The 14173-nt window shown below is 39.8% G+C and overlaps 1 protein-coding gene across 2 annotated transcripts; it reads right to left on the bottom strand.

Annotated features, from left to right (window-relative positions):
• Positions 1 to 1287: 1287 nt before the first annotated feature.
• Positions 1288 to 12999, bottom strand: LOC114446674 (dapper homolog 3-like). 2 transcript variants are annotated; one of them, XM_028422377.1, is made up of 3 exons: positions 12542 to 12999; positions 5152 to 5278; positions 1288 to 4674 (listed from the first exon to the last, which is right to left on the bottom strand). In XM_028422377.1, exons 1-3 carry the CDS (start codon positions 12848 to 12850, stop codon positions 3074 to 3076), a joined length of 2037 nt encoding a protein of 678 aa, XP_028278178.1. In that variant the 5' UTR covers positions 12851 to 12999; the 3' UTR covers positions 1288 to 3073. The 2 variants fall into 2 exon arrangements, with proteins under 2 accessions (XP_028278178.1, XP_028278179.1); XM_028422378.1 differs by having other exon boundaries at positions 5152 to 5275.
• Positions 13000 to 14173: the final 1174 nt, after the last annotated feature.

The following is a 14173-nucleotide window of genomic DNA, read 5'->3' as shown; positions in this document are numbered from 1 at the left end:
AAAGGAGCTTAACTCAAAAAGAATGTGGAAAAAAATAAATAGGTCAATCACTGTGTATCCCCCATAAGTGCCAAAAATAAAAGCCCCTCTGTCTCCTCTCTCTCACCATCACCCTCTGTGTCTGGCTAATCAAAGCCAGATGTATGCGCACGAGGGTTTCATCCAACCCCCAACTCCCTCCCTATGTCACCGTCTCTGTTTCTCAGTGCGGGTTTCCTCTGCAGGCTCTGGGCCTCTCTGGTCTCCCCTTCCTCTCCTTCTCCTTTCTTGCTTCTCTACTGCATGCTCTCTCTTTAAAGCAGGAAATACACCAGGTTTTTTGGCCCTGAAGTGAGCATGTTTCTTTTAACCACTAACAGATGGGAGGACGAAGGAGGGAAGGATATGATATGAGTGAAAGCACTGCAGTTGACAAACTGTTTCTGTCTCATTTTTGTCCCTTTCCCTCTTACTTTCATGAGGTAAAATAGCTAGAATGCATACTGCATACAAACCAGGCCTTTGTGCACACACACACACACACACTCATGTATGGCCTCTAACTTTACACTGGGCTTGACTTTGATAGATGAGTGGTCTCTGTGACTGTGTCTAAGCCAAAGTAGTTTTACAGTTACTTTTCCAGACAGAAATATGTCTAGCATTCATTTCTTATTGGTGGCAAAGATGGTAGATAGGTGGTAATAGTAGCTGCAGTCATGGTTGAACATTTGCAATGGCAATGCTGCTAGAAGGCTATTTGTTTACAGCACAATCACAGCTGTCATATTGTAAGAGCAGAAAGAGTTAGCAACATCAGTATTAATGTAATAAGTATTATACATATAGAATATTTACTGCTTGTGTGTATTTTTGTGTTTTTTTTTCTGTGTCTGTCTGAAGATATTCACATGGCAATAATACCTACAATGACGCATTGAACAAACCTCCAAAAGATGATTGCATGATGCAGATCCAGAATTATAAAGCACCACAACTTTTTTAAGAGACTTTTTTTATTTGCTGCATTTCTCAAAGAATAGCAGGTTAGTGCATGATAGTGAAAATACTGTGAAATACTTCAAGTAACAATGCGACATGAAATACCTTTTTGTGATCATAATGTTTTAATGGTCTACAAAAGCAGTTGAAACAATAGAAACCTTTAATTGCTTCATAACAATTTAGACACATCCCTCAGGAGTATTTGCTCTTTGTGTGAGAATTTTCTTAATTAGACACACACACGCTAGACGCTCCAACCCTCCTTTTTTTTTAAACCCTAGTGTCATCGTCAGTGGGGTCTTATCAGTCTAATAGGCTCCTGAGAGTAAGCAGGCTTCAATAAAAGTTGTTTTTTTTTTTAACCTTTTTATATATATTCACTAATCTTTGTCATTGCGTTGGTGATTCTTACAAGCAAAATTCTCTTGCAAACTGCATAAAAGCCAGCATTGCATAATCATCCACTATTGTCTGTTTGAGGACAGTAATAAGCCATTGCTTTAATTTCAACTGTTGTCCATTGGCCAGATAAATACAGGAAAAGGTAGGGTAAAAAGTAGGTAACAAAAAGCAGGGTAAGTATATACCACAGAAACATTTAAACACACTGCTGCACAGGCAAAAAAATGTAAAACCAATCTAACAAATATTGACAAAATGCATGTTGCTACATATGGATGCGGGTCTTGTTGCTTATAACCAACTTTTAGGATTACATAGGAATTGTATTAATCAAGGTAAAAGTGTGTGTATTTCATAACTGAGAGACTGTTATTATAAAGGCTGTAGAGCATTTATCTTTCCCCAACATTTTTCTGAAATATAAATTTGGGGAAACTAGGGAAGGTTCCAGGCTATTAAGAATTATATATACTAATAAACGTGGTTTTTCCCAGCAAAGTAAAGATAAGGCAGACACCAAATGTAAGTGATCATAACGACTCAATCGGTATATTTTAAATAATGGCTACTAATATCTATCTATTTATTGAAATATTTATTGATCTTATCCACAGATTTCAAACACAAGTACCCTGTATTTACAACCCACCTTTGGTTGTTATTGTATATTTTCCTGTTTAATTATAGTATGATGTAACAGTAATTGATAACAACTTTTGTTTTTTTCCTTGTATGGAACTATAGTATTGTATAAATTTCCACTGTGCATATATGTAAAAGTTGAAACAGAATTTGTACATAGGAGAAAAAAATTGTAAACTTCCTTTGAATGGAAGCTGACAACCTAAGCCTAATTTTTTAAATATGCATGTTAAAAAATCTCAATTACAAACAATAAATAACTAAAAACATAATGCAGAATTATTATTAGAATCAGTCCACCATATTGTCATCTTCATCTTTTGCAATTTGCAATTTGCTAAGAAACTTGTCCAGGTTGTTGTCATGGCAACATGTTAGCACTAATCTACAATGTATGTCTCTCAAACAAACACTATACTCTTCAGACTACACTGAAGTGACTCAAATCTGATTATTCCAGATGATGCAACCCAGACTAGACTTGAGTCACTTCTAGGTGTGGTCCAAAGTTTGATATCTGATTTGTGGTCACACCGCATACTTGTAAACTGTTGAAGACATATAAAAAAGACTGAATTGAACAATGGCTTTTAAGGTGAATGTAGGAAGTTGTAAGTTATGGGCTGCACATTTCCTCTTAGCATTATGCTGTTGTTCTTATTTACGTCACAGCACAGCACACTTGTCACACTTATACAAAGCCATACAAAAATAACAGGTTTAAGGGTAGGACTATGGAAAATGGCCTTTCATGATGAATAATATGTGGGTACACTCCTACTGTTACCACTGAGCTATGGCATTGACATACTCAATGGGTGTCCACTTGTATGGTAATACTCATGGGCTGATAGGAACAAATAAAAGAGCTTTTTAACAAGGTATGAATCATCCATGATATCACATTGTTCGTGGATTTTTCTGAAGACATTTCATCACTCCCCTGAGTGGCTTCCTCAATTCTACTGTTCTTGTATCAGTTCATTTAATCAGTTTATCAAAATACTGTCATGGATATTCTACATTAATTTAGCCAGCATTCCTCTTAAACTGTGGTCATTACTTTGAGTGAACCAGTGCGAAAGCGCAAAATCTTCTTCTTTAGGGCATGTGAAGCCTTAATCTTAACAAACGCTTTGGGATGCAGAGGTGCACCAGGTGGTACAGGAGGGGATGGAAGGCAAAGTTGTGGGGGTACTTGTTGAGGCCAAACCAGACCACCACTTTCATCTGAGTCACTGGACAAAGAGCTGGAGTCTGGAGAATCAGCCTCACTCATGCTAGACTCAGACTCACCCTGACCTTGGTGAGGGTCGTCCTCACTGGGCTGGCACAGCTGCACTTGATCCCTCTCCAATTGGTACTCCATGGAGTGGTGGTGGTTGTGGTGTGGGTAGGCATACAATGCATGTGTAAGGCGAGATTTGCGTGTCCGCCTCAGACAATGGTCCCTTTGGTTTGAAGATGAAGAGCTTTGCATAGCTGCTTGCGTGGGTTGTTGATCAGCCTCATCTTGGCTGAGTTCCAGAGTAGACTGCCAGCGTCTGCAGCTACTACTTCCTTGTTGTTTCTTGCTCCTTGACTGACTACCACGGCTTCCCCTACCACCACTTCCACTCCCTCCACCATCCCTCTCTACTGTATTGTACTTACGCTCTGAAACCTTTTGCAGACTGTTTTCTGACTGAGACCTGCATGCCTTCTTTCCCGGCTTTTTGTTGGCACTACTTCTGGCACTGTCTTCATTTGATCTACACTTCTTCAGGCCTCCTCGGGATCTGACGGGTTGGTTTGGTGGCGCTATGTGCTGCTGTTCCTGATGATGGCCTCTGTCTGGAGAGTATGTGCTTCGGTGGGTCCTGCTCACGCCGGAGCTCTTGTGGGGGTTGGAATGATGATGTGCAAAAGCTCGGGTTGAAGCTCTGCAGGGGTGGGCTGGAATATACTCAGCATTAACAAGGTGCTCATCATGAGAAGATGGTTGGTGAGGCTGTGGCACAGCTTGAGAGGAAGGGTAGTTGTGGAAATGATGGGGGAAATCAGGGTCACCGGTGCTGGAGTCTGGATGGGCTTGTTGTGCTCTGCAGAATGGATAGTCAAGCGAGGTTGAACGGGAGGTGTGCTTAGGCCTGTGATAAAGCCCAATTTGATGCTGGACAGGGTGGTGGTATGAAGGTGGTGCATCCTCGGTTATTCCTGTACTTATATAATGCTCCTGATCTACAGTATAGCATGCCTGTGAAGTAGTTCCTTCTAAATATTGTGAAGGCAGAGAACTGTCTTGAACAGACACCTGCTTTGGTGAATGTTGCTCATCTTTGCGGTATAAACTACTCTGCCTCACCACGCTTACCGCTCGAGCATCGTGTGCCAGGCTGGTGCGGGGCTTTGATGGTCGTGTGGTTAAAGCTCGTCGTTGAATCAGTCCCAATATATATGTCTCTGTCTTTTGGGCTTGTGGGTAAGGGTCAATATCCTTCAGCTTCTCCAATGGATCAGTAACCATGGTTTGTCTTGTTGGGTCTGACACCCATGCATCTCCTGTCTCTGTCTCCCCTGTCCTCTCTGGGTCTAAAAGAGAATGGGGGATCCCCGGACAACAATTTGATTCAGGAGACCCATTTTTTTTGACTACAGGGAATTCTCCTGTAAAAACAGAGCAAACACAATGTAGTATTATGTGTAATGCACTCCAACTACAGAAGTCCTCAACCACATAAAAACCTGTATTCCCCAATCAACAATTAGAACTGGTGAAGCTGTTTGGAGAAACTCTTATAAGTCCAGGTGCCCTGCTTCAAATTCTTGGATAATCTACTGACATGGTTGTTTAATAAATCAGAAGCTACTCGCTTCATCAGGTAGAATTAAATAAATTGTTGCTCTCTTGAACATATTAATCACTGCAGTAATCATCCAATGTAAGGCTCTTGCATGTTTGCTTCATTAAATTTAAGTGGAACCTTTTCTTGGCCAGGCATGTGTGTATAAAATTTAAGAATATTTGAATCCAAAACATTTCTCCTACTGTAAAAGGAACATATTGTACATGCTGTGTTACATTCATACGGCACATGCTTTCACAGGAATTTGTTGTTTGGGAGAAACGTTGTGAGATTTTACCTGAACTGAGCTGTCTGTCCTCCAGGCATGCAGGATCTGTGGACTTGATCTCAGTGTTTACCTTTAGCTCTGCAACCTGCTGTTCTAAAGATGACTTTATACTGCAGTGAGAAGACTGCAGGCTCTTCTGAAACACAAAGAGAAAGAACAACACCATGATCATTGAAGAATTTACTTCACAACAGATTAGTGACAAAATCTATAATATATATATTATAGATTTGGAATTTCACACTATCCATCCACATCTGACTTTTACTTCTCTGTTCCAGTGTCAGCTGTTGCTGATGGAAATCTGTTTCATGAACACAATATCTCAGAAACTCTAAATTAATTTCAAATTTGGCATATTTTGCATGAGGAGATGATTAGATTTTGAGGGTTAAAAAGGCAGTGTGACCTCAGTGTGACGACAGTGAGAAGCGCTGGAATGGGGTTGGGTTGAAGTTTCCTTGTGATCGACATATTCCAATGACATGCCAATAACTTGCCAAGTATTCCTTAAAAGTGCATGTATTTTAAGCGCAACTTTTAAGATGGTTCTATGTAACAAACCATCTGGGCACATCAGTTAAGACCAGAATGCTCTGTATAAATGGGGCTGTGTACAGGTTGAAGCAGCTACTAATGCAAGGCCACACTGACTCAATGGCTGCTTGTTTCCTTCATGGAAGTGCGTACACTCACACACACACACACAGACTGGCACACATTTACACACATTCAGCAGCTATAAACCCTTGAGGTGTAAAGCTGACACTTGGACCTTAAAGGGTCCGATAACGGCCATACTGTGTGTGACTACACCCCAGAAAATGTTCAAACTGCACAGGTTGAACTCAGCTCATATGTTACATACATATCTCCTATATTTTTAGGCTCAGTGTAATAACTATCACACTTAACACTCAAAAAATGATACGTTAATTTCCAAATGAAATTTTAAGTGGGCTAAATGAACAGATAAAAGTAGGATTGGGCAATATGGATGTGGTAAATTGGCCAGAGTAGCTTGAATTTATGTAGAAGATGGACTCAAGAAAATTTGTCCTTGTCCCATTTGTAATTTCTTCACAGTGTTTCCAACATGCTCATGAACAAAACGTACATTTACAAAAATTTAAATGAAACAACTTCATCAGCTTAACTGAACAAACAACTCAACGCATAGTAACTGAACTTATGACATGCGCAATTCTACACTCTCAACAGTAAACCAACACTACAACAGCTACCCCTTAGTTGCAGTATAATTGCTCAGCCCTGCCTCTTCTAAAAACAAGAAAGAGCAGGTACAATGTAAACTGATCCTGTGCATTCTGACAAGCATATATCACATACACTCAACAAAAATATAAATATTTATTGTGGGCAGTTTGAGGTACAGCTGTGCACTAATCATGATGTCAGATCAGCATCTTGATGTGGCACACCTGTGAGGTGGGATGGGTTATCTCAGCAAAGCAGAAGTGCTCACTATCACACATTTAGACAGATTTGTGAACAATGTTTGAGAGGAATGGTAATATTGTGTATCTGGAATGAAGTTTAGATCTTCAAGTCCATCTCATGAAACATGGGAGCAAAAACAAAAGTGTTGCGTTTATATTTTTGTTGAGTGTATTTATGACCATACTAAACCAAATGTATACAATAATACAGCTCCATTTAAATACATCAACTAGACAAATCAAATTCACCCCTCACACTTGGTCTCATCCGGTGACACCATTGATGTCATCTAGAGTATATACAGGAAGTCCAATGAGGTGAATATTGTGGTGGTGAACTTACCGGTAAGTCAAATTAACAAGCCTGGTTTCAAATCAAATCTATTCCTATTTCTGTCAAGTTTAATGATTCATTTATTATGGAGAGAAATAAGTCTCATAATGGTCCACTTGTGTTTCATTTGAAACAAAGGAGTGTGAAGCTGGCAGCAGGATCAAGTAGTACTGCAAGGTTTCCACCAGCAGCTCCTTGACAATCATGTTCTCTGCCACCACCAAGCGATGCCAATAGAGGTCTGCCCATCTCAAAAAGATAAAGTAACATGCTTACCTAACTGTTTGAAGTGTAATGGTGAAAGCATTGTACATTATCCTTAGATAAAGTAGGTTATATACAGTTTTAACACACAGTGATGTTTATATTGTATCACAACATTCAAAGAAAACAAACACAATAGTGCACTCATTCATACTGCTTTTGAACATATTCTTTAACACTACATAATCAGCATAAGGATCCACAAGAGAAGTGTTTCTATTACAGTGCCAATCAAGACTGCCTTTACTTTCCTTTGTTCATCAATTTGGAATTTTTTAAGACAAAGCTATGCTCTAGCATTAGGACAGATATTCTCAATGAGCCTGAAGAGTAGATGTGTGCTACCCATGGGAGGACTCCATGTTGTCACTGGTTCTGAGATTTGATCTGAGGGCAATCACACCAACAAACAAAGTTGAAACAAAGCTCAAAGAATGAAGATGCTGTGTGGCTGACGGACTGAGATGCTTAAAGTTACTCTCACTTTATGTCATTTGTAACTGCATATTGTGGCATGATGCTTGTATGGTGGCACTGTACAAGGAGAAATGCTACGATTTCCCTCAAGGAATTTCCTCCACAGAGCATCTGTTTTTCCTACAGTTAGTGTCAGGAGCCCTTATATTTCTTGGCTGTTTTTTCTTTCAGCACTGCATTCAGGAAGGGGCCTGTGCTATAGAGACTCAGAGTCAGGCAGGACCAAGAGTCAAATCATGGCACTTTTCACATTGTTACCTTAGCTCAATAATTACTATAGGTCAATGATGAGACTGAGCCCTGTTCTCACACACATCTTTCTGGTCCTGCCTCTTCTCTGTCCTTTATTCGTCCAAGCAAAGTCTCTTGAACTAGCAATGGTTATTCTATCAAAACATATTATAAACTTTTATGGTATTTTCCAGAAACTCAACAATGTTGAGGCCAGATGTAGTCATCTCAGGCAAACAGTTCCAAACAGCCCGAACTCAAAGAACCAACAGTCTCCTGAAAGACCTGACACATCTGAGGATGCTACATCCCATGATGTATCCTGAAAAAGTTGATGTATCTCTTAGGTTTGGAAAGGACTGTCGCTTTTAAAGATTGCCTGGTATGCAATTGAATGTGTGCATCTTTCTCAGCAAGAATCCAACTGTTGTACAAGATAACTGGACCCATATACTGTACAGAGACTGTACAACTTGCAATAAATACCATCTGCATTTTTGCATGTTGTATTAGTTGTGTTTCTTGTTGTCAGGTAGTTAAACTATTTCATCCAACAATTTGTCTGACATGCTGCGCCTCTTTTTTTTCAAAATTCCACAAAATCCTTTCAACACATCACTTCAATGCCTGCCTGACAGCTTGTGTTCGAAGGTCACACTGGTATGTTACCTTTGCTGGCCCGCATACCTTTTTAAACAAGAAGATAGCAAAAACACAACTACACCGTATTTCCCTGTTCAGCTGGGTTACCTAAGACTCTTCAGATCAGCTTTGGTTTCACATGGAGGTCAAATGGACAGTGATATCACATCAGATCAGTGTTGTTGTGCCTAAGGCAAGTCAGATCACTTGAAGTGGAACTACCAAAACACAGAGGAACTCTGAGACCAATACGGTAAGAAACATACTGTAAGGTAGTGGGAACTAATATACTATACTATATAATATACTAACTAAAAAAGGTGTATATCTAACAAACATGTTAGGTAGGATTGGCTGATGTTTTTAGTGTTTTATAGCTTCCACAGATGATTAATATTCTTTGTTTTAAAGCGAAACTGCCGAACTAATCGGTTGCTATCGGATTGTAAAGAGAAGTTACACTAATTAAAAAAAAAGTGCATCAGAATGAACTCTCCTACCCTACCTTTAACTTCAATTATACATAAAAAGTACACCATGCTGTGAAGGATCTCTGTGTTTCCCATCTTAATCAATAGTATGTTCCATGTGTTTCTTTGTAGCTGAGTTTACTTCTGATGCTCAGAGAAGCTTTTGTCTTACATTATAAGGAACAGGTAATAAATAATGTGAATAATAATGTAAATATTGTACCCAGTCCTCAGCATAAACTAGTTTAACCAAAATAAGATCACAGGACATGACATGTAATCAGAAAGATCAATTGGTATACAAAATGTCATACTTGTGACAATCACAATGAAGATCTACTCTATTCTATTATGGATCTATCACATACCCATAATGTTTATTAAAAACATGGTTAGGCCTGATCATAACAGATGTTGATAAAGCATTATCAAGGTATGACTTCTGAAAGAAAAGCCTCACTCACAACTTAGTCCACTCCTTTGGTTGCATGCTAACTCAACTCACTTAAAATGCTTCCTGTCTGTCTCCACCTACACTATCAAATAAAGGCTGAAAAGCACAACATTATATATAATGTGGTCTTCAGTTTTTCATTATTATTATTATCATTAATAATATTACAGATGGATACAAAAATAAATGTGTCAATAAACAAATAAATATGGCTTCAAACAGTAGTCCCTGCTTTGCCTGTACTCATTGGAATTGGGTTGGTTTCCGTGGGAACTGTGTCCTTGCTGGTTATAAGTGAGTGACGTTTTCTTTGCCTGACACAGAAGCTGCACAGCTGTTACATATAGTAACCAAGTTTGTGTTTCAAGACACCTCAGGCAAATGATCAGTGGTCAGTCTATTCAATGACAACAGCGTAAACAAATCACAACTGCTACCGTGAGGTGTGACATCTAAAGCAAAGCACATCCATTATAGTTGAGAATGTTTGCGTCAGGCTGCAGTGACAGGGTGGCCACACAGCTGTTAAAAGCTTCCCCTGAAGAGTATGTTGAAGGGCAACACAAACAAACACACTATACTGTATGCATGCAGGCACTGGATGCCACAGTATTTGAAAGTTAGCCTCTGAGCAGTTCTATGTTCTATTAGTAAGTCAAGGGGCAATTATATATATATATAACGATATACTGTCCTCATCGTGTTCTGTCATTGTGTTCTGTTGTGGTGTTCTGTCGTGAAGCTGTTCTATACTCACTATCACTACATTATCACTTCACTGTCACAGATACTTCACAACATGTCCTTAAATCTCCTAATGCCAAAAAATAAACAATATGATATGATAGTGGTATATGGTGATCATCGGATTATGCACAGTAGACACACAAAGATGTGTCTCATTGCTCTCATTAGTCTTCAGAAGTCCAGGAGGCCACAGTGAAGGTTGTGCAGCTGCTGTCGGCTGTCACATGGCTGTCAGCAGTTCTTGCTGAGCAATAAACACACATACCCTGTCATACACAAACATGCATTCTTTCTCAGCCTGGCTCTGCTTTTACTGAATCGCACACACAAGGCTTTTCTTTGTCTTCCACTCACAAACACACACATATATGTACCGGTATATGCTAAGGGGAATTTGACATCATTAATTAAAATTATGCACATTAGCATACTGTGTGGAACTGTAATGAAAACAAAAAATGGCAGATTTCATTGCCAGTAGAGCTGAGAAGGCAACTTTGGCAGAGTATGGTGAATTACACATATAATTTAACTACTTCCCACGGAAACAAATGTGCAGTAGAGATTTACTACTGATCTTACAGATCTTTTAAAGAGACTGTTCGAAAGAGACAAGGCAGACGTGATAAACACCAAGAATCATTCAAGTCCAGAGCAGAAACTGGCCTTGAAAGCAACATGATAAAATAGAACCAATCGTCCAGACAAGCTTTGTAAACCACAGCAACTCTGTTCCTGATAATAACCATTATCACAAGAAATCCATGAGATTCGACAGACTCTAATATTGGAGCAATATGTTTAATGGGTTTTGCTCCATGGATCTGAAACAGTCAATACACCCAGCTGCTGGCTAGTAAAGCCCAGGAGCCAGGCCACTGTTCAGTCTCTATATGTGACAGAGTTCCATTAAGAGTAATAAAAAATTAAATAAAACAGAACCTGATCAGAGTATTCCAGTAACAACATATATTGATCTATTGGCTATATCATTATCTTATTTACAGCAACGACTAACTGGAGAAAACATGGGAAGGTTTAGAATGTTCTGTTAGATTTGTTTGTTTCCAAACTCTGCTGGTGTCATCAAGTCTTTACAGAAGGAATTCCGGCTATTTCAGTTATCCAATCAAACCGCAGCCATGCAGACGACCTTCATGCAAATGAATTAAGTGCCTTGTGTCACAGTTTAGGAATTACACAGAAGTATATAGCTGACTGAGAAAAGAGGCTGTGACCAGACGCAGCTCTTATATGTTAAATCTTACACACTTTAATGCTTTATAGTCTTAATTATACAAATTTCAGGGAAAGAACAATCTGTTGTCCGGCTGCTTGTTTTCTTTAATAATGACCCTTAGTATCTATTTTTTCTATTTTGTACTGTCCTGTAGAACAATGAAATGTCTACTGGACAGTCAGAAATTTGGTTCAGTGAAAGCATACAGTGTAGAAAAAAAATGATAAAGAATCAGACAAAAGCTGTCTTGTACATAGCCAGTGGTTCATTGGTGAGTGCAGGAACGATGAGTTCCTTCACTTGTAAGCCTCATCCTGTCTACATACACTGAAAAGTTTCAAAATATCACTTTAAGTGTTTAATACCAGTGCACCATAGTCTGTTCTGCTAAAGACATTAGGATTAGGGCCTGTAGGTAATGTAACTATAAATATATACTGTTTGCTCTTTTTTCCTACTTAGGAGAAAAACTGCTGAACTGAAGAGCAGATGCTCAAAGTTTCTGGTTTGATGAGATATATTTATTTAAAAAAACAATAATGATGTTAGATTTAATGCAGATATATGTTTCTGTCAGGTGAAACTGCTGTGACTAAAATCACAGAATGTCTGGATGTGTGTGTCAGCATGGACAAGGTAATGAGCTTGCCTCATATTTGCCCCTAAATGGTAATGTCTGCCTGTATCCATGCAGCAACACACACACACACACACACACACACACACACTGTGGTCAGTGACAGACCAAGGTAAAGTTGTTGTTTTTTCATTTTTACAAGTAAAATCATTGGTAATAAAGTACTGACCATAGAAAGTCAAAATATTCCACAAGGAGGCTCCAAACAGGAAAATGTGTCAGAACCATTTCATCTCTAATCTACTTCTAAAGAAATGACCCATGACTGTAAGCAGTGACCCAGCAGTGCACTTATCTCTGTGTACAACACAGTCCCGCCTGACCACAAAAAACACGGCCTCACAATGGAGGGTCTTAGAATGCAAAGTTCTCTAAACAGATTAACGGTGCTTTACATCTGCCAGACTTCGACCTCACACACTCATCAGATAAACAGGACTTACAGTTTGGACTTTCAGGCCGTAATCGTCCGACGCGTTGCCGTTAGGTGCGTCTACGGAGCAGCGTGCCGAGCGTAAGGCTCCCCACGGCGGGCGCCCGGTAAACGGAGAGTCCCCGAGGCAAAGCGCGCTCAACACCCTGCTTTCCTGTCTCTGTTTGAGAAGTTCCAACTCACACAAGCCGGCCAGGCTGGCCTCCAGTCGCTCCTTATTCCGACTGCGCTCCGCTTTCATGGGCAGAGAAAACGCTGACAACATGACTCCAGCGGAGCCGGGTAACTGTTCAAAAGACATTCCGGGTTTTTCTGCCATCTTTCCTAACTATAAGACAGGTTAAATAAATCTACTGGAAGAAGCGGTTCACTCTTCTTATTGTCTGTATGTCTGCAACGAAACAGCAACAGGCGTCTGCTCCTGAACTGACTGCTGCTGCTGCGCTGGGCCCATTCCCCTCCTCTGCGCTCTGCTGAGCAGTCTACAGAGGCAGCTGTTGGTGGAACATATGAAGGCATGCAGCCTTTTGTTGGCCCTGCCTGACGGTCTCAGTGCCACTGTAATCTCATACTATTCACACTAATGTTTTTAATACAAATTAGTAAGTGATAAAAAAATACAGCAGTCTGCAGAGCAGACCACAGATCTGAGGAGGAGGCAGAGGAAGAGTATTCCCATCCTGTCATATGTATAAAAACACAAGGAATCATACAATTTTGTTGCACAAATGTTCATCATGAGAAATAATATTTGTAAAGAAATATCAGTATAAGGACATAAGGACAGTATAAGCATCTGCTGAGTCATGCCTTGCAGAAAAGAGATCTCTGAAGACCTATACAGTCAAGAATTGTTGAGCTGCACAACACTGGAAGGGGTTACAAAGTCATCTCAAAGACCTTAGGTGTTCACCAGTCTACAGTTAGACAAACTGGACATGATTTAGTGCTGTGACGACTCTAGCCTCTAGTCGTCTAGCCAAATTGACACCAAGGGCATGACACAGAATGCACAGTGAGGTAAAAAAAAAGAAAAAAAGAAAAGAAAAGAAGAAGCATAATGTAACAGCTAAAGACTTGGAGAAACCATGAGAGTCTACCATACACAATACATTGAACCAGCCTGTGAAGCCACAGCTTTCCAAAAACACATCAGTGCATGCACTCCACAACACTGCTGGGAAAATGTTTTGTGGTCTGATGAATCAAAGGACAAGTTGTTTGGGAAGAACACACAATGATGTGTATTTGGTAAAAAAAAAGAAAAGAAAAGAAAAGAAAAAAAAGGCACTGCATACTAACAGGAACACATCATCCTAATGGTGAGGTATGGTGAAGGGAGCATCATGATTTGGGGCTGCTTCCTGACCCAGTCAGATCCCAGACCTGAATCTTGGAATGACCTCAAGAGAGCCATTCACATTAGACTAAGAATACGAATAAGAATACGACAGAGGAGCTAAAGCAGATCTCAGGAGGAATGGTCCAAAATTCCTCCTGAGCATTCTGCAGCTACTGCAAATGCTTGGTTGAGGTTATTGTTCCACCACTTTTTCCACCAGCACTGTGAATGTTTAATGGATGTGTTCAATAAAGACATGAAATATTATCATTGTTTTGTGGGCTGTATTATTCCCTTGAG

The sequence above is a fragment of the Parambassis ranga genome, chromosome 14 (genome assembly GCF_900634625.1).
Source record: "Parambassis ranga chromosome 14, fParRan2.1, whole genome shotgun sequence".
NCBI classification, from domain to species: domain Eukaryota; kingdom Metazoa; phylum Chordata; class Actinopteri; family Ambassidae; genus Parambassis; species Parambassis ranga.
The sequence above is the reverse complement of the archived record's forward strand: the minus strand, read 5'-3'. Positions and strand labels throughout refer to the sequence as shown.

Bases quoted from the DNA above. Each gene is read 5' to 3' on its own strand.
- LOC114446674 (XM_028422377.1), bottom strand. From the start codon at position 12,850: ATGGCAGAAAAACCCGGAATGTCTTTTGAACAGTTACCCGGCTCCGCT. The intron at 5,279-12,541 runs GTAAGTCCTGTT...TTTGTGTTTCAG, and splicing joins ACGGCCTGAAAGTCCAAACT to AAGAGCCTGCAGTCTTCTCA. The intron at 4,675-5,151 runs GTAAAATCTCAC...CTGTTTTTACAG, and splicing joins GGACAGACAGCTCAGTTCAG to GAGAATTCCCTGTAGTCAAA.